This window comes from Aquarana catesbeiana, linkage group LG06, assembly GCF_042186555.1.
Source record: "Aquarana catesbeiana isolate 2022-GZ linkage group LG06, ASM4218655v1, whole genome shotgun sequence".
Taxonomy (NCBI): Eukaryota; Metazoa; Chordata; class Amphibia; order Anura; family Ranidae; genus Aquarana; species Aquarana catesbeiana.
The window spans coordinates 262,024,755-262,052,752 of NC_133329.1; the positions used below are offsets into that span (position 1 = coordinate 262,024,755).

The following is a 27,998-nucleotide window of genomic DNA, read 5'->3' on the forward strand; positions in this document are numbered from 1 at the left end:
ATTTGGAGGAGAGAGAGAGTCAGAAAAAAATCCTACTAGTAGTCCCTGCTGTGCAGTGGTACTTTCCTCCAAGCCCTGTGTGACTACAGGACTACTACAGTAGTATGTAAGTAGGTTGAAATGCTGGTTAGTGAGACTGCTGGTTGCCTGGGTTGGGAGGGATGTGTTAATGCAGTTCCCCCACTTCCTGCCCCTCTCTGCCTCTCTCCCTGTGCTGTAGATAAAAGGGGGGAGAGCTCTGCTCACACACAGTTTGCTGCATAGGAAAGAGTCTAGTGTTGCTTTAACCTAATGTGATGTGCTTTCTTCTATTGGTGATCAACGGAAGAAGGTCCCTCTTACCTTGGTAATCACTGGGAAGAGGTCTGCCTCTTACATTGGTAATCAGTTGAAACATTGTGAGGGGGAGGGCAGGGGCTGGTTCTTAGCTGGGGGAGAGGCCTATCTTCCGCTTACCTCTTTTTCGCCTCTCCTTTGTTGTTATGTTATTCCTTTTCTTTTGATCCTGGAGCTCCTGCAACCTATAATGCTCCCTCCAGGTGATTGCTGGTTACCGCTGACAGATTAATGGCAGCTCCTAGATATCCATATACATTTAATTATGCAGGATTAGAACATTTTGAGTTTTGTGTGGAGCATATGGATAAGTAATAGTAAGTAAGTAAGTAATAGATCAATTTTTGTACTAGTGTCCCTTTTCCTGCATTAATACTTCAATTTCAACATAAATTGTAAATTGCCCATAAGTCCAAACCCTCAGCAGTTTATTAAAAATTGGAAAATCATTACTGCTTAGGTAGGAAAGGGCTTCGGTATGCTGTGAGAAGGGAAAATTGTTTTTGAGCTGGAATATTATACTGCCTGGCAGATTTATTTTTAACATATACAAATAATAAGTACTCATTCAAACAAATCACAAATAACGCATGAATGTGATGAAAACAAAATTAAAAGTGTCCAAAATGGAAATAATAAAATCTTAAATCAAACGTTGCACAACAGTGAATCCATCAAGCAGATATTTATGTGAAGAATTGCAACCATCCACCGATGAAGTGAACAATTCTTGGAATAATTGGATATAAACACCTTGTGCCCTCCACCATCAATACAAGCCTCTTACTGAATTGTATAACAGCATGTTGCAAACAGACTATTCCAGGCGCTCAACAATAGTCCACATCAGACTGCCATCAGACCACCAACCACAGAATCTCAGACGGCTCCCTGAGTTAATGCACCAGGCCAGATAGCATCATCATCGTAATGGGAAAAGGAAGAACGGCCACACTAAACCAGCATTTATTTAAAATAGAGACAGGTATTTACACAATAGGATAAAATCAGCACAGAGTATAAACACCTAAGACTTACACTTACACTAAGTGCAAATTTTTCTTTTAATTTATGTAGGAGTTATATTTAAAGCTTTTATTTAAAGTGATATTAAAGGCATGTTTTTGAAAAATAAAAAAACATGTTATACTTATCTGCTCTGTGCAGTGGTTTTGCACAGAGCAGCCCCGATCCTCCTTTTCTCAGGTCCCCCGGCAGTGCTCCTGGCCCCTCCCTCCTGCTGAGTGCCCAAATTGATAAATAGCTAAAAACACACTTACATTGTATCAGCAAGTAAAGGCATCAAACAATCAAAATGTCCGGGGATGTAAAAAATAATACTGTGAAATCTGAAAATCAGGTTGAAACATTTTTCTTTGCAAAATCGAAAATATATAATTACTACTCAATGCTTAACTATTTTATGTTTGCCTGTTCTTTTATGACTACAGAAGAATGCTTTTTGAGCTTTCAGAAAGCATCACCAAAGAAGACCTAAGGAGTATAATATTTCTTCTGGACATTCCAAGCAAATTCAAGGAAAACAAGGTGAAAGACTGATTTATGTTTCATTATTTTATGGATTTATTATACTGATAGGGTGTTTATTTGGATCTTAGTATTGAGTTTTACTTCAAGTTTAGTTGTAATGTTGCAGTTTTCTAATTCAACAGGAGAGAAGGGATAGAAAAGTTTACACAATAAACAAGCAAAAATTTAGTGCACATTTAAACAGTTGCATTTCTAAAGCTTAACTCCAGCCAAGCAAGCACAAGATTTGGACATATGCACTGTAAAAATAAATTTACACTTATGAAGTGTGCGTCATGTGTGTAGGCTGGAGCGTTTCACTTTCATTCACCCCATACAGTATAGTAAGCATGGAACATCTGGTGCTGAGAACAGTGATCAAAGCAGGCCACTCACTTGGCACACCATCCTGCATTGTTTTCGTAAAGTGCAATGCGTTCTGTAATTTTTTGGAAGGGAGGTTGTGACATTCATCTGCACCTCCACCATTCACAGGACACCTTACATTCAGTGAAAGGAATGCCAGTTATTTTCTAAATAGCTGAGGTGCAAGTGACCTGCAATGATCAAGGAACTCCCGATGGAAGTGTTATGCCCTGTACACACGGTCGGATTTTCCGATGGAAAATGTGTGATAGGACCTTGTTGTCGGAAATTCCGACCGTGTGTGGGCTCCATCACACATTTTCCATCGGAATTTCTGACACACAAAGTTTGAGAGCTTGCTACAAAATTTTCCGACAACAAAATTCCTTGTCGGAAATTCCAATCTTGTGTACACAAATCCGACGCACAAAGTGCCACGCATGCTCAGAATGAATTAAGAGACGAAAGCTATTGGCTACTGCCCCCTTTATAGTCCCAACATACGTGTTTTACCTCACCGCGTTCAGAACGATCTGATTTTCCGACAACTTTGTGTGACCGTGTGGATGCAAGACAAGTTTGAGCCAACATCCATCGGAAAAAATCCATGGATTTTGTTGTCGGAATGCAGGATCAATGTCCGACCGTGTGTACAGGGCATAAGTTTTAGCACCAGATGTTTGGCCATTTACTATACTGTATAGGGGGGTAAAAGTCTTACATAATGCTGCATTCTACAAACATGGCACACACTTCATTAGTGCCAATGTCTTTTTACACATGTCCAAAGATTGTTTTTGGCTAGAGTTCAGCTTTGAGGACTAAGTTCACCTTTATGAAAAAAATAATAAATGCACATATTTTTGCAGGACAAATAATGTGCATTTTATTTATTTTTTCATGGTGCCCTGCAAAACATTCTACCCGTGATCACTGGATGTCAGGCGCCTGCAGACTCTCCAGCTCTCTGCCCATAATTTTAGGTAATAATCTGAACAAAGTGCAAATGGACTATGAGTGTGCTGATTACCATGTTTCATTAAAAGTCTGTCCGCTGTGGTTGACGGGACCTGTGGTTCATTTATTCACGATCTCTGTGAATTAATGACCAGTCGTGCACAGCGCCAATTTCAAATGCGACAGTGTCTGTGGGGGAGAACCCCCTCATACTGTCATGGTGGGGGGTTTCTGGGGATGTGAGGTGGGTACTCATAGACTTGTTACATTCTACACCCTAAATGTGGGTGTAATGTGTTCCTAAAGGTGATCTTAGCCTTTAATGCACATCAAATTATGTACACAGGTTAGCCACTGTTTGAAATAGTGCTAGTTCACTTCAGTGCAATGTGTTAAAATATGATTGCCTTTTTTGATGCATCAAAGCATGGATTAGGCTGAACGCAGTCCCTGGTGTCTCGGCTAAATGACCCATAATCCAGGGAGCCCTGCTGCTGGTCCTCTGGGCTGCTTTTATCATGGCTAACAGCCTTGTCTGGGGTCTGCTGGTCCATGTAAAGTGGGCAGCGGTGTATGCACAAGCACCCGCGCTGTGCTGGTGTTTACAGTCGGATGGTGGAGGTTGGGTGAGCTAAATTGAAAAAATGGGCAGTGAGTGAGGCTCGATCCTTATTGGCATCCACTCGCATTGCCGCCTGGGCTCTGCCCCTTGGCGGCGGGGGATCTGAGTCTTTGTGTGGGTCTAGTGCACTGCCACCCTCCCACCACCAGAGGCCACCTCTCCCCTTCTCTCAGCTCATGTCACCCACTGTGTATGTATCAGGAACCATGAATCAGACCGAGATAGAAGTATAGTTAAATCACACTTGTTTATTAATATTAATAATAATAAGGTAAACAGAGTAAGCGTAGTCAAAACAAGCCAGAGTTCAGTAACCGAATCGGGTAGTCAGCCAAGCAAATGTCAGAGAGCCAGAGATAAACGTAGTAGTACAGCAAGCAGGATCAGGAGCCAGAAGGAACGTCAGCCAAGCAAGTCTTCAACAGGAACGCAGGAGAAAGTCTCTGTGATGTTGACAAAGGTGAAGGCAGAGATCAAGTGAGCTGGACGGCTTTAAGGACTCACGAGCAGAATCAACAACAGCTGGGTAACTGTGGAGAGAGATGGGAGCTGGCAATTAGCCAACAGCTGAGCGTCCAGCTCAGAGAAGGAAGGGCTGAGCCAAGCCCTGACAGTATGTAAAATTACATTATATATATATATACAAAAGTGAGTACACCCCTCACATTTTTGTAAATATTTTATTCTATCTTTTCATGTGGCAACACTGAAGAAACTATACTTTGCTACAATGTATAGTAGTGAGTGTACAGCTTGTATAACTGTAAACTTGCTGTCCCCTCAAAATAACTCAACACACAGCCATTAATGTCTAAACTGCTGCCAACAAAAGTGAGTACACCCATCAGTGAAAATGTACAAATTGGGTCCAAAGTGTCAATATTTTGTGTGGCCACCATTATCTTCCAGCACTGCCTTAACTCTCTTGGGCATGGAGTTCACCAGAGCTTCACAGGTTGCCACTGGAGTCCTCTTCCACTCCTCTATGATGACATCACGGAGCTGGTGCATGTTAGAGGCCTTGCGCTCCTCCACCTTCAGTTTGAGGATGCCCCACCGATGCTCAATAGGGTTTAGGTCTGGGCATGCTTGGCCTGTCCATCACCTTTAGCCTCAGCTTCTTTAGTTAAGAAGTTGTCCTCTTAGAGGTGTGTTTGGGGTCGTTATCATGTTGAAATACTGCCCTTTGACCCAGTCTCTGAAGGGAGAGGATCATACTCTGTTTCAGTATGTCACAGTACATGTTGGCATTCATGGTTCCCTCAATGAACTGTAGCTCCCCAGTGCTGGCAGCACTCATGCAGCCCCAGACCACGACACTCCCACCACCATGCTTGACTGTAGGCAAGACATGCTCATCTTTGTACTCCTCACCTGGTTTCCGCTACACCACTTGACACCATCTTAACCAAATAAGTTTATCTTGGTCTCATCAGACCACAGGACATGGTTCCAGTAATCTATGTACTTAGTCTGCTTGTCTTCAGCAAACTGTTTGCAGGCTTTCTTGTGCGTCATCTTTGGAAGAGACTTCCTTTTGGGTCAACAGCCATGCAGACTGACCCCCACCCCTTCAACCTCTGCAGCAATGCTGGCAGCACTCATACGTCTATTTCCCAAAGACAACCTCTGGATATGACGCTGAGCATGTGCACTCAACTTCTTTGGTCAACCATGGCGAGGCCTGTTCTGAGTGGATCTTGTCCTGTTAAACCGCTGTATGATCTTGGCCACCGTGCTGCAGGGGAGGGAAAATGGCCAACTGGTCTAAAATTTGGACATTTTCACTTATTGATGTACTCACTTTTGTTGCCAGCGGTTTAGACAATAATGGCTGTGTGTTGAGTTATTTTGAGGAGACAGCAAATTTACACTGTTATACAAGCTGTACACTCACTGCTTTACATTGTAGCAAAGTATCATTTCTTCAGTGTTGTCACATGAAAAGATATAATAAAATATTTACAAAAATGTGAGGAGTGTACTTACTTTTGTGAGATACTGTATATACAATGCATCTGGAAAGTATTCACAGCACTTCAATTTTTCCACATTTTGTTGTTACAGCCTTATTCCAAAGTGGATTAAATTCATTATTTTCCTCAAAATTCTACAAACAATATATGACAATGTGAAAGAAGTTTGTTTGAAATCTGCAAATTTATTAAAAATGACAAACCAAAAAAATACATGTACATAAGTATTCAAAGCCTTTGCTCAATACTTTGTTGAAGCACCTTTGCCACCAATTACAGCCACAAGTATTTTTGAGTATGATGCTACAAGCTTGGCACACCTATTTTTTGGGTAGTTTCTCTCATTCTTTTTTGCAGGACCTCTCAAGCTCCATCAGATTGGATGCAGAGCGTCGGTGCACAGCCATTTTCAGATCTCTCCAGAGATGTTCAATCGGATTTCATTCTAGGCTGTGGCTGGGCCACTCAAGGACATTCACAGAGTTGTTCCATAGCCACTCCTTTGTTATCTTGGCTGTGTGCTTAGGGTCGTTGTCCTGTTGGAAGATGAACCTTTGCCCTAGTCTGAGGTCCTGAGCGCTCTGGAGCAGGTTTCCATTAAGGATGTCTCTGTACATTGTTGCATTCATCTTTCCCTCAATCCTGACTAGTCTCCCAATTCCTGCTGCTGAAAAACATCCCAACAGTATGATGCTGTCACCACCATGCTTCACTGTACGGATGGTATTGGTCAGGTGATGAGCGGTGCCTGGTTTCCTCCAGACGTGATGCTTTCCATTCAGGCCAAAGAATTCAATCTTTGTTTCAATAGATCAGAGTATTTTGTTTCTCATGGTCTGGGAGGCCTTCAGGTGCCTTTTGGCAAACTCCAGACAGTCTGTTATGTGTCTTTTACCGAGGAGTGACTTCTGTCTGGCCACTATACCAAGCAGGCCTGTTTGGTGGAGTTCTGCAGAGATGGTGGTTCTTCTGGAAGAACCTCCACAGAGAAAAGCTGGAGCAATATCAGAGTGACCATCAGATTCTTGGTCACCTCCCTGAATAAGCGAAGGCCCGCCCTAGGAAGAGTCCTGGCGGTTCCAAACTTCTTCTATTTACAGATGATGAAGGCCACTGTGCTCATTGGGACCTTCAATGCTACAGAAATGTTTCTGTACCTTTCCCCAGATCTTTGCCTCGATACAATCCTGTCTCAGAAGTCTACAGACAATTTCTTGGACGTCATGGCATAGTTGGTGCTCTGACATACACTGTTAACTGTGGGACCTTATATAGACAGGTGTGTGCCTTTCCAAATCATGTCCAATCAACTGAATTTACCACAGGTGGACTTCAATCAAGTTGTAGAAACATCTCATATGATGATCAGTGGAAACAGGATGCACCTGAGCTCAATTTTCAGTGTTAGAGTTTTGAGGAAAATAATGAATTTATTCCATTTTCGAATAAGGCTGTAACATAGTAAAGTGTGGAAAAAGTGAAGCACTGTGAATACTTCCCGGATGTGCTGTATATATATTTATATCTGTTTGGCTGACCACATGAGCTCAATCTTTTATTATTCTAGAAAAAAAATTATATGAATTTTTTTATTATTGAAAAAAATATTTTTCGAATCTTTATTCCTATCTGTTTGGCAGATTACATGAGCTCATTTCAATATTATTAATCATATTAAATAGGGCTCATGTGATCAGCCAAACAAATAGAAATAAAGATTTAAAAAACATATATTTTGTTTTAATAATAATAATTTCTCATAATCATAATAAATAAATACAGATACAAATAAAGATGTGAGTGGCAGTTGAAGTGACAGGCTGCATACCCCCAGTCCACAGGAGGGGTTGTCTTCTGTGAGACTGGTCCCCGGTGTTGGGGAGGAGGGGACCACTTACAGGAATTTTCAGCTCTTCCAGTTGAAATGTTATTCACTTTGTTTCATCTGTGCAGAAAATCCTCTATAAACCTCCATAGGATCTCCTGTGCAGCTCCTTTCCCAGAAATTAAATTGGCTACATTGAAGTGTATTAGGTTCCAGTAGAGCTAAAGACAAAACTTTTTTCAGGTTTTTTTTTGCCATCTGTGTCCCATTGAGGAGATTTTCCTTCACTTCCCATCCCATAGCCAAAAGAGGAAGTGAAATATCCCCAAAGTGAGGGAATCCCTGGAACTAGTGTCCTCATTAGGATATTTTCCTTTTTTTTCTGTTCTGGTGACAACCCAAAATTGGGGATTTTCTTTCACCTTCACTTTCAATGATAATCTCTGCAGCAGGGACACAAACAGAAATGAGAGTATAACTAAAGATAAACCTTTTTTTTTTTTAAGGTTTGGAAAGAGTGGAGAGGGATTAGAACACCTGTCAGTCTTTATTGCTGCCTGTGCCCCCTTTCGGGAGATTCACCCTTTCTATTTATCCTGTTTACCATTATCATTGAAAGTGAAAGCAAAAGAAAATCCCAAGTTTTGGGTTGTCCCTAAAAAAGTAATAGAGGGGAAATCTTCCAATGAGGACACTAGTTCTGGTGACCCGGAGGTCCCCGAGGACATCCCTTACTTTTCAGGGATTTCCTCTCACTCCCTGTTTGGAGATGGGACAGGAAGTGAAGGGAAATCTCTGCAATGGAACACAGATGGAGAAAAAAAATCTGACAGTCGTTATAACCCTCCCTTAGGGTCCTTTCACACAGGCGATCCGCCTGGCAAACTCCGCTTTGCTCAGCAGGGGATTGATCCGCCGATCCCCGCTGAGCAGGCAGATAACAGGTCCGTCTCCGCTCACTAAGTATACGGAACTGTCAGAGCCCCGCTCTCCTCTATGGGGAGTTAGGATGAAAACGGACCGCCTGTCCATTTTCATCCGATCCCATCTGATCTGATCATCCAGACGGATGAAAAATAGGACCTCCCTCCGTCTGGATTTCACGGACAGGATCGAATCGGATAGCGGCAGGTGTCAGCGGACATGTCACCGCTGACATCCGCCGCTCCATAGGAGTGAATAGAGGCTTCGATCAGGTCTGCCTGAAAAAATGACAGGTGGACCCGATCAAAAAGTCTGTGTGAAAGGGGCTTATGCAGGATACACACTATACAACTTTTGTTGTTCAATTTCCCTTAGATTTACCTTCAACTATGTAGTGCAAGGGCCTGCCTGATTGCATACAAATTGAAAATGTTTAGGTTTGACGCCATATTATATGGTTTTCGTAAATCTAAAGGAAAAAAATATAAAGAAAATTCGATAGTGTGTATCCAGCTTCAAGGCCCGTACACACGATACGAAAATCGGAAGTAAAATCCGACGAACGATCTGCCAATTTTCAAATCATTAGTACAGTGCTTTTGACGTCCAATTTCGCTTTTTCGTCCCACAAAAGCTGGATGTGCAGACTATAAAATGTTTGTCGTACATGAACTCAACGTCTGATTTTCGTTTAACTAGTACCATTTTCATCCGAAAAAAATCGTAAGAGCAAAATTACGCATGGTCAGAAACGAAAGAACACATACAAAACTATTCAACACATGACATTACTTCTGAAGTTGTATTCTGTCATACGAACATTTTTGCATGATTTTACACTAAGGTTACATAGCACCTATTTGTGCAGTACTTTATTGAAATGTAGGTGATAGTGTTTATATACTTGCGATGCCTTGCTTTGGTACAAAAATGATTGTATTGTTTTTGATAAACATGGTATCTTTCAGAATTTTTTGGATATTTTATGCTACCTGGATAAGACTGAAGTAATATCAGAGGATAATTTAGAAGTTCTGGAGAAGGTGTTCCGCAATGTTTCCCAGGACCTTCTAAGAAAAATAAACCAGTATAAGGAATCCAAAGGTAGGGTGACTTGGCATATTACTTTCCAATGTACAAAAAAAAAATCTAACTGAAATACATGTTGCTGTTGATAAAGTAGCCATTCATGACATTGTGAAATAGGAGCATTTGCATTTTGCAGATCGCAGTACCTCTGTGTTTTCTGTTTTTATGAAGCAGTAAGCAGACTAGGAAAAGTGTGCCCATTGTACTGTGTAAAAAGTTCAGCACTCTAATGCCCCGTACACACGGTCGGACATTGATCGGACATTCTGACAACAAAATCCTAGGATTTTTTCCGACGGATGTTGGCTCAAACTTGTCTTGCATACACACGGTCACACAAAGTTGTTGGAAAATCCGATCATTCTGAATGCGGTGACGTAAAACACGTACGTCGGGACTATAAACGGGGCAGTAGCCAATAGCTTTCATCTCTTTATTTATTCTGAGCATGCGTGGCACTTTGTGCGTCGGATTTGTGTACACACGATCGGAAATTCCGACAGATGGATTTTGTTGTCGGAAAATTTTATAGCAAGCTCTCAAACTTTGTGTGTCGGAAAATCCGATGGAAAATGTGTGATGGAGCCTACACACAGTCGGAATTTCCGACAACAAGGTCCTATCACACATTTTCCAGCGGAAAATCCAACCGTGTGTACGGGGCATATGGTATGGTTCTCCAAACGGTTTACTGTCCTTTAGACTTTAGGGGGGCCGGACTGTGCCAATAGAGAGTAGAAAATGTCCCAGCATCAATGGGAGTAAACAATGTCTCAGGCTTGGTGGTCAGTGGGAGTAAAAAAAAATACATAGCATCTGTGGTCATCATGTCCCATCATTAGTGTCAGTGGAAGGAATAGTGCTCCATTGTGTGTGTCAGTGGGAGAAATAGTGTTCCATCACTAGTGTCAGTGGCAGGAATAGAGCACCATCATTGGTGTTAGTGGGAGGAATAGAGCACCATCATTGGTGTTAATGGGAGGAATAGAGCACCATCATTGGTGTCAGTGGGATGAATAGTGCCCCATCATTGGTGTTGGTAAGAGGAATAGTGCACCATCATTGGCAGGAATAGTTCCCCACTGTTGGTGTCTGTGGAAGGAATGATACATCATTGTTGGTGTCATTAGGAGGAATAGTGCATCATATCAGTGGGATGAATAGTACCCCCAAGGGTTGCATAAAAGCAAGCAAAGGGCCATAGCCTGGAGATCACTGCTCTAAGGCCATGTTCACGCATGTAGTTGGGGGGTTAAAAACATGCAGTTGAGCTGCGCTTTTACCACCCCCAACTGCTTGGCAGCATACCCCCCCATGTACACATGCCGTGGCCACAATGCTTTTCATCGCAGGGTGGCAAAAATGATCTCCTCTGCCCACTAAATGCAACCAATTCAAAAGCTTGACAGGCAGTGTTGTTTTATTCCAGTAGTCTAATGCCGCGTACACACAAGCGGACTTCTCGTCGGACTGAACCTCGAAGGACTTTTCAGCGGAGTTCCGACGAAACGGACTTGCCTACACACGATCACACCAAAGTCCGATCCTTTTGAACGTGATGACCTATGACCAGACTAGAAAAGGAAGTTCAATAGCCAGTAGCTGCCCTTGCGTCGTTTTAGGTCCGTCGGACTAGCATACAGACGAACGTTTTTTTGATAGGAATCGAGTCCGTCGGAAAGATTTGAAACATGTTCTATTTCTAGGTCCGTCAGAATTTTTGACAGAAAAGGTCCGATTAAGGTCCGATGACGCCCACACATGATCGGAATGTCCACCGGAATCGTTCCGTCAGACCTTTGCTGCCGGAAAGTCAACTCGTGTGTACGCGGCATAACTTGTATGGAACCAGCAAACCCATTACACATCTTACGACACGTCTGTCTGTAAGTCAGGGTGGGGACTGCAATAGGATGACCTTTATGCGCTTTGAACTAGCTTTTTGTAGACTTGGCACATTACTCTCCCAATCCAGACCTCTTCTTTCAAATTTCAGGTGGTTTGAGTACTGAAAATGTAATATGAAAAACATAATAAAATAATAAACTTAGAAATGTCAGTAATAATTCAATTGTTTTTGTCATTAAAGAACCGCTGATGCCATCTGCACCCACAGAAAATACCCAGTTGTCAGAGCCACAATTTTCTATTCAGGTAATTTTTAAAACAATACATAGTATCCGTATGGACATGAAAACCAGACTTGAGATCAGTCTGAGGGTCATGTCACAATAGCAATCCTGACACTGTTGGCAGCTCACCAGCATCATGATTGCTAAGTTAGCGCTTACCTGGTTCTATAGCATTGCTCCTTTGCTAGCCAATCCCGCAAGGTACAAGGCTAGGTTCTCACTGGAGTTTGAGCTTGTTCAAGTGTCTTTGAAGAGTGATTTATGCACATTTGTATAAACGTTTTTCAGGCCTGAGCATTTTTGTTTTAACCGATGGAAAGCTAGTTACGAGGAGAAAGAGGGACAAGAAATTATGTGAAAAACACACACTATGTGCATTTTTCAGGCGCACCCATTGAAGTCTGTAGGGACAAAAGTTGCACAATTCTGCCTCAAAAAATCTCATGTACTTTTTAGGTCTCAGGCACGCTGGACATTTTGCTATGTCACCTAGATGCCATCTTCCTCTGGCAGCGTTGTTTTGGCAGAAAAAAAATGCTTGATACTTGTAAATGCGTCATGGCCATGGAAATGCATTAACACTCAAGTGCTAAACGCTCCTAGAGTAAAGATATGCAGACATACCAGCAGGTGATTAGTGTAACTTTCTATATGATAAAGTGATGGCATTACATAAAATCAAAGCACTAACAGGAAGAATGGACATATGTCTGAGAAGAACAGTATGTGTATATATATATATATATATATATATATATATATATATATATATATATATATATATATATATATATATATATATATATATATATATATATATATATATATATATATATATATATCTCCAGATATATAACTAAAGGCTTTTAACAGCAATACCTCCAATTAGGCCCTGTGACACAGTTCGGTTGCAGGGGCCCCTGATTAGCTGGCTTGCACGGCGTAACACAACCTGGCTTGAGAGGATGAACGCTGACGCATCTGTGGAGCGGTAGCTTCCTGGGGACGCTTGTGCAGGTGAACACACCGATGGCAAAGAAGTCTGAAACGTGCCACCTGCAAGGCAAATCAGGCCTATCTAGCCTATCTCTTGATCCCTAACCTGACTATAGGCTATCATTGCTACCGGACCGCTACCTATCTAAATGGCCGTCAGAAGCCTATCCTGTCGCTTCCCTGAGCTGTTTACTGTTCCCTAGGCTAATACTAGCTAGGAACCCCCCAGACCAAAAAGGGACAATGTTACTTTAAATAATGAAGTGGCGGATATACACTTCAACACAAACCAGTCACTTGATCGGTTATAATCAAATGAGCTTTGCTCTCATACACTTGAGAATAGCCCAAGTATATTGCCAAATGCAAATAGAAAGTTTCAGTGAATCAGAGAAGCCTCTGACAGCTATCTCTGATTTCTCACACAGCGGTGACAGTAATATAACAAACAGTGAGCTACACAGTACAGTAACTCTTGCTATTGTCCCTTTTCAGCCTGGATACAACACAAAATCAGCATCCAGCACCTTCTGACTTGCAGAGTATATGGCTAGCCTCTCTCTCTCTCCTCACTTCCTGTAAGACATCCACATATATAGCCTTGAGGGGTCTCCTGATCCTTAAGCAGGGGAAGAAAAAAAAAACTCTTAACAGGAAGAATCCATTTGCAATATGAACTCTATGATAGGTACCAGGCATAGATGTAAACAACCTCACAGACAGTGTACAAAAGAACACTTCCCTACACAGGTTAGGGCTAAAATGGCTTATTTTGTGAGTGAGCTTTTTTGTCTATATCTGTGAGGGCTGATGTGCAGGCGGGCATTGTAGAGTTTGGTTAAAGTGATTCCCATGGGCCACAAACGTATTTTACATTCTGTTGGTTTACTAAGGCAGAAATAAAGTCTGTTGTGGTGGGTGGGCTTTTGCCATAATGTACAAGTGTGCCCCTCTTCTAGCAGGCAAACATCTAATAGATAAGGTGTATATATATATATATATATATATATATATATATATATATATATATAGATATATAGATATATAGATATATAGATATAGATATATATATATATATATATATATATATATATAGATATATATATATATATATATATATATATATATATAGATATATATATATATCTATATATAGATATCTATATATAGATATATATAGATATATATATATATATAAGATAGCTATTTTCCCTGTCAAAGCATTGGCATTTATGTCTATCCAGTTCTAAAATGTATACATGAGACCTGATTTTGCTGCAGTGAATGCAGTATAAAATCGAAAAACAAAAATGTAATATATTACACTGTACCAATCGTCAAATGTAGTGGTTGCACTTAGCTTTTTTCCCCCTTTATTTTCATCTGGTGATATGGCCATTAACACACTTCCTGTCTCCACTCTGAATGAAGTATCAATAGAGTCACCCTTGGACAGCAGCACTGTCAATCTAGGGAGAGGGTGGTGTTAAATGCACTAGCACATTTAGATGGACTTGCAATGGTTCTAAAGCCTCAATTTTATTTCTTGAAAATAATAAAAACATCATACGTATCTGCTCTGTGCAAAACTATTGCAGGCCCAATCCTCCTTTTCTCGGTCCCCCGCTGGCCCCTCCCCCTTGCAGATTGCCCCCAGATCAAGCTGCTTGCTCTGGGGGCACTTGTGCGTGCTCACTCCCGAGCTGCCTCTATGTGTCTTAGTCCTGCTCCCTGCTCCCTCCTCCCTGGCTGTGACTGACAGCAGTGGGAGCTGCTGTGTCTCAGCCAAAAAGATGAGAGTTTAGAGGATTTAGGGTTTAGTAAAGAATGGACTTTAGGCATACTTAAAAGGATATCACAAACATATTTTATTATGACATATTTGATAGACATGAACAGTTATAAAAAACATACATCTGTGAATCTGACTAAAATAAATTCTCAAAGGTCCGCCAGCTGTCCAGAGTGCTTGCGGGCTCAAACTGGTCGGGCGGAGAAGTACTGAGTTGTGGCAGTTGCCCCAATACAATAACATGCAAAGGTAACCTGAATAGGTACAATCCTATAGTGGTTGATAATGGGTAACAGAAGCCAGCTCAGGAAATATCAGTTCTGTTTTCATAGGCACACAGGCGTGCTCAAATAGTTTTGGGCTAAATCAATCGCTTCTTCTGGAGCTAGATCAATCTAGTGAAAATGTAGGAAGAGCAGAGTAACTAAAACGGGTATGATTATATACACAAACACATATAGACTTTCCTATTACAATTATCCCAAACTTTCAAAGGTATGATAAATTTTAACACAATAGAAATCTCTCCTGCGCTCAGGTGTCTAGTTCCTCAGTATGTGGTGTGACCAACTTCATACAGTAGTATCTGCCATCTTGCAGCCCTCCTCAGAATAATGGGTGTTCATAAGCTGAAGAAAAAAAGAAAAAAGGAAGGCGCACCGACCTAGTGCATTACCACTGGTAAAACTTTATTGGAGCATAAAACAGCAAAGTGCATACTCACAAACGAGCATGGATATCAGGCATTGGCAATGTAGCAGGTTCGCGGTTCTGAACACCAACAAGCCAGGACCTGACGTCAAGTAGATCAAACGCTGGATTACGCATTTCGGGGGAGAACCCCTTTCCTCAGAGCCTCCACTGCTGAGCTACTGTTGGTTGTTTAAAGTGGTAATGTGCTCTTTTTGTGCATACTTTCACAGAGCCCTCTGGCGGCCTAGTCTACCAGTTTTTTCCGATACTTTATTTGAACCTCTATACTTTAGCATGGCATATTTAAAACACCTATCCACAGACTTACCAGATTCACATGCCCCAACATATGACCTACCTAGGTGAGTGTTTTGAACTTCTGGAGCATAGCACTACCCTATCAGAGTAATGCCCCTTTTTCCTCTGGAATTTATTTACCCAAATAGTGTTTTATTTACATTTTTTGCTTTATGCACAGATTGATAACACCAGAGTTTTAAGGGAATGAATACCCACCTTAACTGTCTGATTGAGGAATACTTACCCTATGCATAATTACTATATATGGCTTAATTGGCTATTCCTTTTGAATCATCCTAAACATCCTTTATCTCCCTCACCTCTTTATACAGTATCTCACCACAAAAATGAGTACACCCCTCACATTTTTGTAAATTTTTTTTGTATCTTTTCATGTAACAACACTGAAGAAATGACAGTTTGGTACAATGTAAAAGTAGTCAGTGTACAGCTTGTATAACAGTGTAAATTTGCTGTCCTCTCAAAAAGTCTCAGCACACGCTGGCAACAAAAGTGAGTACACCCCTAAGTAAAAATGGCCAAAGTGGGCCCAGTTAGCCACTCTCCCTCCCCGATGTCATGTGACTCGTTAGTGTTACATGGTCTCAGGTGTGAATGGGGAGAAGCTGTGTTAAATTTACTGTTATCGCTCTTACTTTCTTATATTGGTCACTGGGAGTTCAATATGGCACCTGAATCTGAAAAAAAGAATTGATGCTGTACATAAAGATGGCCTAGGCTATAAGAAGACTGCCAAGACCCTGAAACTGAGCTGCAGCACGGTGGCCAAGACCATACAGCGGTTTAACAGGACAGGTTCCACTCAGAATAGGCCTCGCCATGGTCGACCAAAGAAGTTGAGTGAACATGCTCAGCGTCATATCCAGGGGTTGTCTTTAGGAAATAGACGTATGTGTGCTGCCAGCATTGCTGCAGAGGTTAAAGGGGCGGGGGGGTCAGCCTGTCAGTGCTCAGACCATACGCCGCACACTGCATCAAATTGGTCTGCATGGCTGTCATCCCAGAAGGAAGCCTCTTCTAAAGATGATGCACAAAATAGCCTGCAAATAGTTTCCTGAAGACAAGCAGACTAAGGACATGGATTACTGGAACCATGTCCTGTGGTCTGATGAGACCGAGATAAACTTATTTGGTTCAGATGGTGCCAAGCGTGTGTGGCGGCAACCAGGTGAGGAGTGCAAAGACAAGTGAGTTTTGCCTACAGTCAAGCATGGTGGTGGGAGTGTCATGGTCTGGGGCTGTATGATGGCTGCCAACACTGGGGAGCTACAGTTCGTTGAGGGAGCCATGAATGCTAACATGTACTGTGACATACTGAAGTAGAGCATGATCCCCTCCCTCTGGAGACTGGCCCGCAGGGCAGTATTCCAACATGATAAGAACCCCAAACACATCTCCAAGACGACCACTGCCTTCCTAAATAAACTGAGGGTAATGGTGATGGACTGGCCAAGCATGTCTCCAGACCTAAACCCTATTAAACATCTGTGGGGCATCCTCAAACAGAAGATGGAGGAGCGCAAGGTCTCTAACATCCATAAGCTCCGTGATGTTGTCATGGAGGAGTGGAAGAGGGCTCCAGTGGCAACCTGTGAAGCTCTGGTGAACTCCATGCCCAAGAGGGTTAAGGCAGTGCTGGAAAATAATGGTGGCCACACAAAATATTGACAATTTGGACATTTTCACTTAGGGGTGTACTCACTTTTGTTGCCAGCAGTTTAGACATTAATGGCTGTGTGTTGAGTTATTTTGAGGGAACAGCAAATTCACACTGTTATATAAGCTGTACACTCACTATTTTACTTTGTAGCAAAGTGTAATTTATTCAGTGTTATCACATGAAAAGATATAATAAAATATTTACAAAAATGTCAGGGGTGTACTCACTTTTGTGAGATACTGTGTATATTATATCTATCTGTACTTTTGTTTGCTAGATCCAGGGCTTGCCCGCTTTTGCATTGTGCCCCCATATCCTCCCTGCATGACCTGTTGGTTCCATCGGAGTTCATGCCCAATTAGCCGTTCTTCCTCGATAACACCAATAAATTGTTGTTTTACTATGTGTAAGTACCATTTGCTCTATATTGCTTCATATTTATCATACCTTTGAAAGTTTGAGATAATTGTAATAGAAAAGTCTATATGTGTTTGTGTATATAATCATACCCTTTTTAGTTACTCTGCTCTACCTACATTTTCACCAGATTGATCTAGCTCCAGAAGAAGCACATTTAGCGCGAAACTAGTCGAGCACGCCTGTGTACCTATGAAAACAGAACTGATATTTCCTGAGCTGGCTTCTGTTACCCATTATCAACCACTATAGGATTGTACCTATTCAGGTTACCTTTGCATGTTATTGTATTGGAATAACTGCCACACTCAGGACTGACCAGTTGTGTCTATTGAGCCAGCAAGGACTCGGGACAGCTGGTGGACGTTTGAGAACTTCTTTTCGTCACATTCACAGATGTATGTTTTTTTATAAGGCCTCGTTCTCACGAGGCGGATCCGCTTCCTCTCCGTTGATCTCCGCTGAGCCGGCGGATGACAGGTCCCTCTCTGCTCACTGAGCGGGGAGGGGCTTGTCGAGAGCAGCTGGTTTCTATGGAGAGATCAGACGAAAACGGACAGCATGTCCATTTTCATCAAATCTCATCCGATCCGATCCACCAGTGACGGATCTGAACGTAGAGGCATCCGTCTGCTTTTAGCGGATCACGGGTTGGATGTCAGCGGACACGTCACCGCTGACATCCGTTGCTCCATAGACTAGCATGAAGCGCCCGTTCAGGTCCGCGTCAAAACTGACAGGCGGACCTGAACGGTCCGACCTTGTGAAAGGGACCTAACTGTTCATGTCTATCAAATTTTTCATAATAAAATATTTTTGTGATATCCTTTTAAGTATGCCTAAAAAAATGGAAAATTGTATAAAATACTTACCGTAATCTTCCTTTCCTGAAGCCAATACACGCCAATACATGGCAGCATACATATGATATAGCTCTGCCCCTATATCCACCCACAGGACCTGTTTAGCTCTATAAAAGTCTGACTGAGAGCTACCTCCCCTATTCTCCGTATAAAGCACAAAGATCAGAGGGAGGGTTCGTATGCTGTCATATATTAGCGCCAGGAAAGGAAAATTACGGTAGTCTAAATACCACTCTCGTGAAGTGCTCCACCAGCAGGTTTGCTGCCCATTTCTTTGGGTAAAAGCCGAGATGGCTTAAATTTGCACCTTAAGCGAACTTAGGCTGAGCCTCAAATCCAATTGGCTGGGCTAGACGAACTCTCTTCCACTGCATCAGGAAGCCTTGTTGGAAAACTCTGAGTTTCCAGTGAGCCCAGGGGATCATCGGGATACATGAAGCCATCATCCCGAGAAGACTCATGCACTGGGATGCTGACATCACTGGTGCAGCCAATGCCTGTTGGAACTTCTGCCTGATTTTGGGGATTTTTTGAAATGGCAAAGAAACTGTCCACCTGAGTAATGAATTGGGCCCCTAGGTAGCCCATATTCTGAGTAGGCTCCAGCTGGCTCTGGTAATGCCTGCCCCCAAACGCAAAGCTGAGGAACTGCTGGTATGACTGAAGGATCGGGACATGCTGGTAGGCATCCTGGAAGTCCAATGAAATTCTCCAGTCTCCTGGTTGAATAACCTGGATGGAAAGAGTTCCGTATGAGAGAAGACATCATGCAGCCCCAGCTGCTGGATCCCGACCCCACAGCAGGAATGCCACAAGAGGGATATTGTCTCTGATTAGAGAACACCTCGGCCTCAAAGACCACCAGAAGGAGCTCCCCATCTTGTTGGTGCGTTTAGCAGCCTAAGATGTGGGACTGCGTCCTGGGAGAGACTTGAACCAAGACGGACCCCGACATAGTCGGCAGGTAAGAGCTTATCCTGAGTGTAACTGTCTGTAGGTGTTGATCTTTGAGGACAAAAAAGGAGAATGGGGGAGGTAGCTCTCAGTCAGACTTTTATAGAACTAAACAGGTCCTGTGGGTGGATATAGGGACGGAGCTATATAATATGTATACTGCCATGTTGGTGCCAGGAAAATCCATTCTTTAGTAAACCCTAAATCCTCTAAACAATAGGACGTGGCATATTGTATCTTGTTGTGCTGTCCACAGTGCCCCCCTGTGGTGACAACATTAATGACACCTATGCATATAAAAAATGTAGAGAATGTCCCGGGAGAGCCTCGGCTCATTGCTGGATTGAGACTGGGCTCGGGTAAGCATTAGTGGGGGCTGCTGTGGTGGTGGTGGTGGGGCTAGGAAGGTAAAAAAAAATGTCAGCCTTTACAACCAAAATTAAAGCCCAACTAACACTCTTTATACAGTTACAGAAGCAGGTTTTTTTTTCCTTTTGGGATAATGGTTTTAGATAAATTAATAACATCTCACCATTGTAAGCACGCCTGTCAGTGTTAAACCGGGTTCAACCCTTTAAATGCCACTTTTGTTGGACAGCTTGGTCTGTTAAAAAAACTGAAAGATAGCAGACTAAGCCCAGATCACCAGGTAATAATAAAGGAAAGAAAAAAAAATCAGAAATAATAAATAACAGCTAACACAATGCAGAAATAAACCCTCCTTTCCTTTACTACCGAGTAAGCTGCCATCTTATTGTGCCCATACACTGATGAAAAATCTTTTGAAAAAATGTAATTTGGACAGTTCATTAATTTTTTGTCCAGTTAATGGGCACAAATCAAAATCGGTTGTGACATTTTTGAACCAAAAAATTGAAGGAAAAGTTTGGAAAAATTCTGCCAAACAGACAATAAATTGAAAGGTTAATGTGTTTCTCGCCCTTTAAAAATTGAACTGTTGGTACTGTGCATATGTGACACAGAAGCAAAAAACAAACAAGAAACTGATTCATTTATGTCCATTGAACGATTTATTGTTCAAAATTCGGTCATTATATGATGGCAATATAGTTTGCTCCTACGACCCTGTGTTTGTTTTTCGAAAATGCATTCAAACTATTTTTTGATGTATGGCTGGTGTATGGCTAGCATATGACTTGAGCTGCAGTTTCCAGGGAGTTGAAAATCATGCGATCAGTTATGGCACCATCCATTTGATGGCTTGACAGTTTGTTTAAAAGCACAAGCAACTGTGACAGTTATTATTTATGACAATCATAAAACAAATAAGTGCAGTGCAAAAAGAAACTCATAAATGTATATTATATGAAAGTCCATATGGTCAGAACTATTAAATGTATATTATATGAAGGTCCATATGATCAGAACTGTAGTTCAATTCCTCTTGGTATATACAGGCCTATCACTTTTCATATCGCAACAGATGTGGTAAGTAAAATCATGAGAGTGCGCTTACCAGACAGGGTGGACCCCTTAATTACAGGGGGTCAGTAAATAAACTGTGGATCTCGTCTGCAGGGAACGATCATCCGATATCCTGGGAAGATCTGTACCTTAGATGCAGGATGGACAGCAGCAGTCCCCCCAAAAAAAGGGAAAGACTCTAAGAGCGATCCGTATAAAATACTTCCAAAGTTTATTCAATTTAAAATTAATAAATAGAAGCGCTCAACGGCGCAGCAATTAACAAGAAGATTCTCGTTCAATAGAGACAGTCTGTTCGCGTCCGAACAGCTGTCGGCATGAGATGGCAGCGGGTGACGTCGGCCGTGAAGCCCCGCCCCCGTACGCGGCGTTACATCCACAAGGACTTCGTCAGTGAGGGCGGGGCAAGCCTATCACCTGGAGAGATAGATATACTCGCTAGATGTCCAAAGGGAGTGTCAAAAAAACGGATGCGGAAACTGAAGCAAGGAATCATTTAAAAATCTAAATGGGGACATCAACCCAGGACATAGCTGATAATTAAAAAATGAAAAGTAAGGAAAAAACTAGATAAAATAATAAACGTAGGTCCCCAAGATTAGACAATCTATGTAATCGACCAATGTTTTAAAACCCTATAGGTCATTTTAAATGCAAATAAAATAGGCACCCGCGGCCATCTCTCACAATTATCCAGAAACTTAGAAGTAATTAACAGCTGCATAAAACCAACGTATAAATACGTGCATAATCCCAATCACAGCTAAAAAGAAAAGAAATCACTCAAGAGGCAACAAATGAGGCTAGGAAATGGTCAATATTTTCATACCCAGAGTACGGTCAATCATTTATTAGAGATGAAACAGTTGAGATCAAACTCAACGTTTAGTCCTCTAGGGACCGATACTCTGGTTTCGTGGATCCAGAAGGATTCTCTCTGGCTAAGTTGCCTAATAAAATTACCACCCCTCCAGTGTTTTGTGACCTTTTCTATACCCCAAAATAACAATTTTTTAGGGTCCCTGTTGTGACATAATCTAAAATGTTTGGAAACAAAATGAGTCTTAAGACCTCGTTTAATATTATTTACATGCTGAGAAATGCGGACTGCCATTGGTCTCGAGGTCCGCCCCACATACTGGAGACCGCATTCACACTGCAGCATGTATACTACACCTACAGTGTCACATGTAATTACATTTGACAGTTTTACCAGTAGCGCTAACAGAAAAATCCTTCTTTCTCTTGTTATTAAATTTGCATTGCCTGCATGCTGGACATTTTCCGCACGCATAAAAACCGGACATGAAATTAAAGATACGGTTTTCTTTAATCACAGGAGGGTCCACCACACCAGGGGCTAATAAGTCTCGTAAGGTGGGTGGACGTCTATAAATGAATTTCGGGCGAACTGGAAGGGTAGGTCCTAAGATATTATCTTTTTTTTTAATTTCCCAATGTTTTAAAATGATTTTTTCTATTTTTTTATACTGAATGTTATAATCAAGGATTATCCTATATTTTGAATCATCCTGGATCACATTCTTATTCCTGTTTGAGTCTGCTACTAAAGTAGATCTATCAAGAGATCCAACTCTTGATAGTTCATCCATGATATGTGACTTAGTGTAACCCTTCTGTACAAATTTTTCTGCCATAATGTTGGCTTGTGAAAAATAGTCGCTATCCAGAAAGCAGTTACGCCGAAGGCGAATAAACTGCCCTCTAGGAATGTTCATTAACCATGTGATGTGATGTGTATTATTCATGACAAACTTTTGATGTAACTGTTTCGGGATTGGTAAACTGCAATACATTTACAGTTTACAGTGCCTTGAAAAACTATTCATACCTCTTGAAATTTTCCATTTTGTCATGTCACAACCAAAAACATAAAATAAATGTTATTGGGATTTCATGTGATTGGCCAGCAGAAACTGGCACATAATTGTGAAGTGGAAGGAAAATGATAAATGGTTTTCAAATTTTTTTACAAATAAATATCTGTAAAGTGTGGCGTGCATTTGCATTCAGCTCCCTTTACTCTGATACCCCTAACTAAAATCTAGTGGAACCAATTCAGAAGTCACCTAATTAGTAAATAGAGTGCACCAGTGTGTAATTTAATCTCAGTATAAATACAGCTGTTCTGCGAAGCCCTCAGAGGTTTGTTATAGAACCTTAGTGAACAAAATACATCATAAAGGCCAAGGAACACACCAGACAGGTCAGGGATAAAGTTGTGGAGAAGTTTAAAGCAGGGTTAGGTTAAAAGAAATATCCCAAGCTTTGAACATCTCACAGAGCACTGTTCAATCCATCACCAGAAAGTGGAAAGAGTATGGCACAACTGCAAACCTACCAAGACATGGCCGTCCACCTAAACCAGTGGTTCTCAAATCCAGTCCTCGGGACCCACCAACAGGCCAGATTTTAAGTATTACCTTGGGGAGTTGCAGACTAGAATACTGCAATCACTGAGCAGCAAGTGATATCACCTGTGATGTATTTCAGCTATCTTGCAAACCTGGCCTGTTGGTGGGCCCTGAGGACAGGAGTTGAGAACCACTGACCTAAACTTACAAGGGTGGGCAAGGAGAGCATTGATCAGAGAAGCAGCCAAGAGGCCCATGGTAACTCTGGAGGAGTTGCAGAGATCCACGGCTCAGGTAGGAGAATCTGTCCACAGGACAACTATTAGTCGTGCACTCCACAAATCTGGCCTTTATAGGAGAGTGGCAAAAAGAAAGCCATTGTTGAAAAAAGCAGTACCATTTTCAGTTTGCGAGAAGCCATGTGGGGGAAGCCATGTGCTCTGGTCAGATGAGACTAAAACAGAACTTTTTGGCCTAAAAGTAAAACACCATGTGTGGCAGAAAACTAACAATGCATATCACCCTGAACTCATGATCCCCACTGTGAAACATGGTGGTGGCAGCATCATGTTTTGGAGATGCTTTTCTTTAGCAGGGACAGGGAAGCTGGTTAGATTTGATAGGAAGATGGATGGAGCCAAATACAGGGCAATCGTAGAAGACAACCTGTTAAAGTCTGCAAAAGACTTGAGACTGGGGCGGAGGTTCACCTTCCAGCAGGACAACGACCCTAAACATAGCTCTGGCCAGAGCCAGAGCTACAATGGAATGGTTTGGATCAAAGGATAATAATGTGTTAGAATGGCCCATTAAAGTTCAGACCTAAATCCAATTGAGTATCTGTGGCAAGGCTTGAAAATTGCTGTTCACAGATACTCTCCATCCAATCTGACAGAGCTTGAGCTATTTTGCAAAGAAGAATGGGTCAAATTGTCACTCTCTAGATGTACAAAGCTGGTAGAGACCCAAAAAGACTTGCAGCTGTAATTGCAGCGAAAGGTGATTAAAAAAAGTATTGACTCAGGACGGCTGAATACAAATGCACACCACACTTTTTAAATATTTATTTGTAAAACATATTGAAAACCATTTATCATTTCCCTTCCACTTCACAATTATGTGCCACTTTGTGTTTGTCTATCACATAAAATTCCAATAAAATACATTTTTACGTTTTTGGTTCTAACATGACAAAATGTGGAAAATTTCAAGGGGTATGAATACTTTTTCAAGACACTGTACACTTTTGTTTGAGTTTAATACCTCTTTAACCACTTGCCAACCAGCCGCTGTGATTATACTGCGGCAAGTCGGCACGTTCCCGCAATTCACCGTAGCTGTACGTCGGCTCCTTTAAGAGTCATAGCATGCCCACTGCGCGGCGGGGGGACGCGATGCGGGTGGCCTCGATGTCCACTGGCCACGCGAGATCGCAGGCACGAGAACCAGAACAAGGATATGTGTGTGCACATCCACATTCTGTCAGGAGAGGAGAGACAGATCGTGTGTTCCTACTAAGTAGGAACAGCGATCTGGATGCTCCTCTAGTAAGTCACATCCCCACACAGTTAAACACCTAGCAGGGAACACAGTTAACCCCTTGATCGCCCCCTAGTGTTAACCCCTTCCATATCAGTGACATTTACATAGTAATCAGTGCATTTTTATAGCACTGATCACTGTATAAATGTCAATGGTCCCAAAAATGTGTCAAAAGTGTCCAATCTGTCTGCCGCAATGTCACAGTTCCGCTAAAAATTCCAGCACGCCACCATTACTAGTACAAAAAGAAAATGCCCTAAAATGCCCTAAATCTATCCCCTATTTTGTAGACGCTATAACTTTTGCACAAATCAATCATTATACGCTTATTGCGATTTTTTTTTTTTTTTTTTTACCAAAAATATGTAGAATATATATCGGCCTAAACTGAGGAAGAAATTTGTTTTTTTTATATTTTTTTGGAGGGTGAAAAAACGTAGGGGTGATCAAATACCGCCAAAAGAAAGCTCTATTTGTGGATAAAAAAAAGGACGTCAATTTTGTTTGGGTACAGCACCGCACGACTGTTGTCAGTTTAAGAAACGCAGCGTTGTATTGAAAAAAATGGCCTGGTCATTAAGGGGCAAATTCTTCCGGTCCTTAAGTGGTTAAGTAACACTTACAGGTCGTTGCCCCCTTCTCACACCTGTAACCTTGGTTCACACCTATACATTTTTTAGTGCGTTATGTAAAACACACTACCGTCCATTTAACAAGGTTTCCTATGGATCTAGTTCACATCTGTGTGCTTTGAGCCAGTGCGTTTTTTGCAAAAGGTCTTTTTTCAAGCTTGCGTTTTGCATGTAAAATACTTTAATGGACCCACACCAAAAATCCAAGTGTTGCGTTTTTGATACAATTTACAATTTTGCTAATAGAAAAGTAGGACAAGGTGTTAGGATTAGGGTGAAGAACTAGGGTTAGGGTTAAATGTAAGGGCTAGGGTTAGATGTTAGGTTTAGGGATAAATGTTGGGGTTAAGGTTAAGGGCTAAGATTAAATGTTAGGGTTAAATGTTAGGATTAGGCTTAGAGATAGGGTTAGCGGTAATTGTTTGGGTTATGGTTAGTGGTAATTGTTAGGCTTAGCCCTAACAATTAGCGCTAACCCCAACATTTAACCCTAGCCCTTAACCCTAACATTTAACCCTATCCCTACTCCTTAACCCTAACATTTAACCATAGCCCTTAATCCTAACATTTAACCCTACTCCTAGCCCTTAACACTAACCCTAGTTCTTACCCTAACATTTAACCCTAACCCTAGCTCTTAACCCTAACCCTAACATTTAACCCTAACCCTAGTTCTTACCTTAACATTTAACCCTAACCCTAGCTCTTAACCCTAACATTTAACCCTTACTCTAGCCCTTAAACCTAACCTTAACATTTAACTGGACTGGTGTTAGGGTAAAGGAGTAGGGTTAGGGTTAAATGTTAGGGTTAAGGACAAGAATGTAATGAATGTAAACACAAAAAGCTGGTATTGAAAAAGAAAACTGCATGGGGGTTCTCCCCAATCTGTACCTGGCTCTTCAGGTCTGGTATGGATTTTAAGGGGAACCCCATGCCAAAATTTAAAAAAAAAGGCATGGGATCCCCCAAAATCTATACCAGACCTTTATCCAAGCATGCTGGCCAGGAAAGGGGGGGGGACAAGCGTGCACCCCCAGATCCCACCCCCCCCCTACATAGTACCCCTACTAATTCACCAAAAACAAAAGTTCAAAGTAAATAAAAATACACTTTTTGACAAGTCCTTTATTCATAATCCCCCCAAAAAAGTTCCCCAAAGTAGGTCCAAAGTCAATCACGATGAACGGCCGCCAACCCAAACAAAAAAACCCCCCGATCTGCACCGACTCTTGACTCCCGCTGGCTGACAGATCCACCACCTCCCGCTAAATAAAGGAAAGGGCGAGGCAACCCGATGACATCACTGGGTGACCCCGCCCTTTATGATGTCATTAACTGGGGCATGACAGGTCAATGACATCATGGGGGCAGGGTGACCCAGTGATGTAATCGGGTTGTCTGGCCCCTTCGTTTTTTTAGCGGCAGGAGGAGATAAAGCTGTCAGTCGGTGGGAGCCAAGCGTAGGTGTGGGTATGGCTTTTTTTTTGTTCGGGCTCGCGGTTGGCTTTCATTTTGATCGATGTCGGATCTACTTTGGGGGACTTTTTTTTTTGCCTTTTGAATAAAGGACTTGCCAAAAACTGGCTGTATTATTATTATTATGTTTTTATTTACTTTCAACTTTTTTTGGTGAGTTAGCAATACTCATTTACATAGAGGGGGTAGGATCTGATAGGATCCAGATTCTGATAAGTCACCCCCCGCACCCCCACAACCACCATGCCAGGGTTGTGGGGAAGAGGCCCTTGTCCTCATCAACATGGAGACAAGGTGCTTTGGAGGGGAAAGCACCCCCATGTTGAGGGCATGTGGCCTGGTAAGGTTCAGGCCCCTCTTTCCTGACCTGCCAGGCTGCATGGTCTGGTATGGATTTGGGGGGGGGGCACACCATTTTTTTCATTTTGGCTGTGGGGCTCCCCTTAAAAACTGTACCATACCAAAAGGGCCTAGTATTATTGGGGGGGGGGGGGGCATGCATTTTTTTTACATTTTTTTTTAATGACGGCATTTTTTTGTTTACATTCAGCTTTCAGTGGCCACCTGCTCCTTGACCCGCTATTCACTGTTTGTTAAGGGGCCTTTCCTATTAGAAAAAAAAATGCAACGCATCAGTAATGTGTGTTCAAAAATGTAAAACGCGCCAAAAAATTGCATAAACTGCAATAGCATAGATGTGAATCTAGCCTTAGGCTGCTTTCACACAGGCATTTTGCCACAGTGCGGATGGCAGCAGCAGGAATTTACAGATACTGATGTGTTTGACAGACACTTCAATGACAGTTTGCTGGTGACCCCAGCTATTGATGGCTGTTCACACAACAAGAGATTAGCTGCGGTGCTGCTGGATGCTCGCAAAGTGCACAGATGCCAAAATAAATATTGATAGCGAGAACATAAAAAATAAAAAAAGTTTGCTGTACAAAAGTTACTATGCTTCTGTTTATTTAGTACTGAAATATGCATTGTGTTTACAGTATATTTTGTTCTATACAGGCCGTTTCTTCTACAGACATGGAATTTCACGGTGACGGTAAGTCTTTTTCCCAT

General features: G+C 41.9%; 1 protein-coding gene across 2 annotated transcripts in view; it reads left to right on the forward strand.

The window, feature by feature from the left end:
• The window catches only part of CASP10 (caspase 10), a 153,704-nt gene that overhangs the window by 63,712 nt on the left and 61,994 nt on the right, over positions 1 to 27,998 (forward strand). For both annotated transcript variants that reach the window (XM_073633255.1, XM_073633256.1), the window contains exons 3-6: positions 1,788 to 1,884; positions 9,505 to 9,640; positions 11,715 to 11,779; positions 27,945 to 27,981. In XM_073633255.1, coding sequence (XP_073489356.1) covers positions 1,788 to 1,884; positions 9,505 to 9,640; positions 11,715 to 11,779; positions 27,945 to 27,981 — 335 coding nt within the window. The remainder of the gene's footprint in view (positions 1 to 1,787; positions 1,885 to 9,504; positions 9,641 to 11,714; positions 11,780 to 27,944; positions 27,982 to 27,998) is intronic.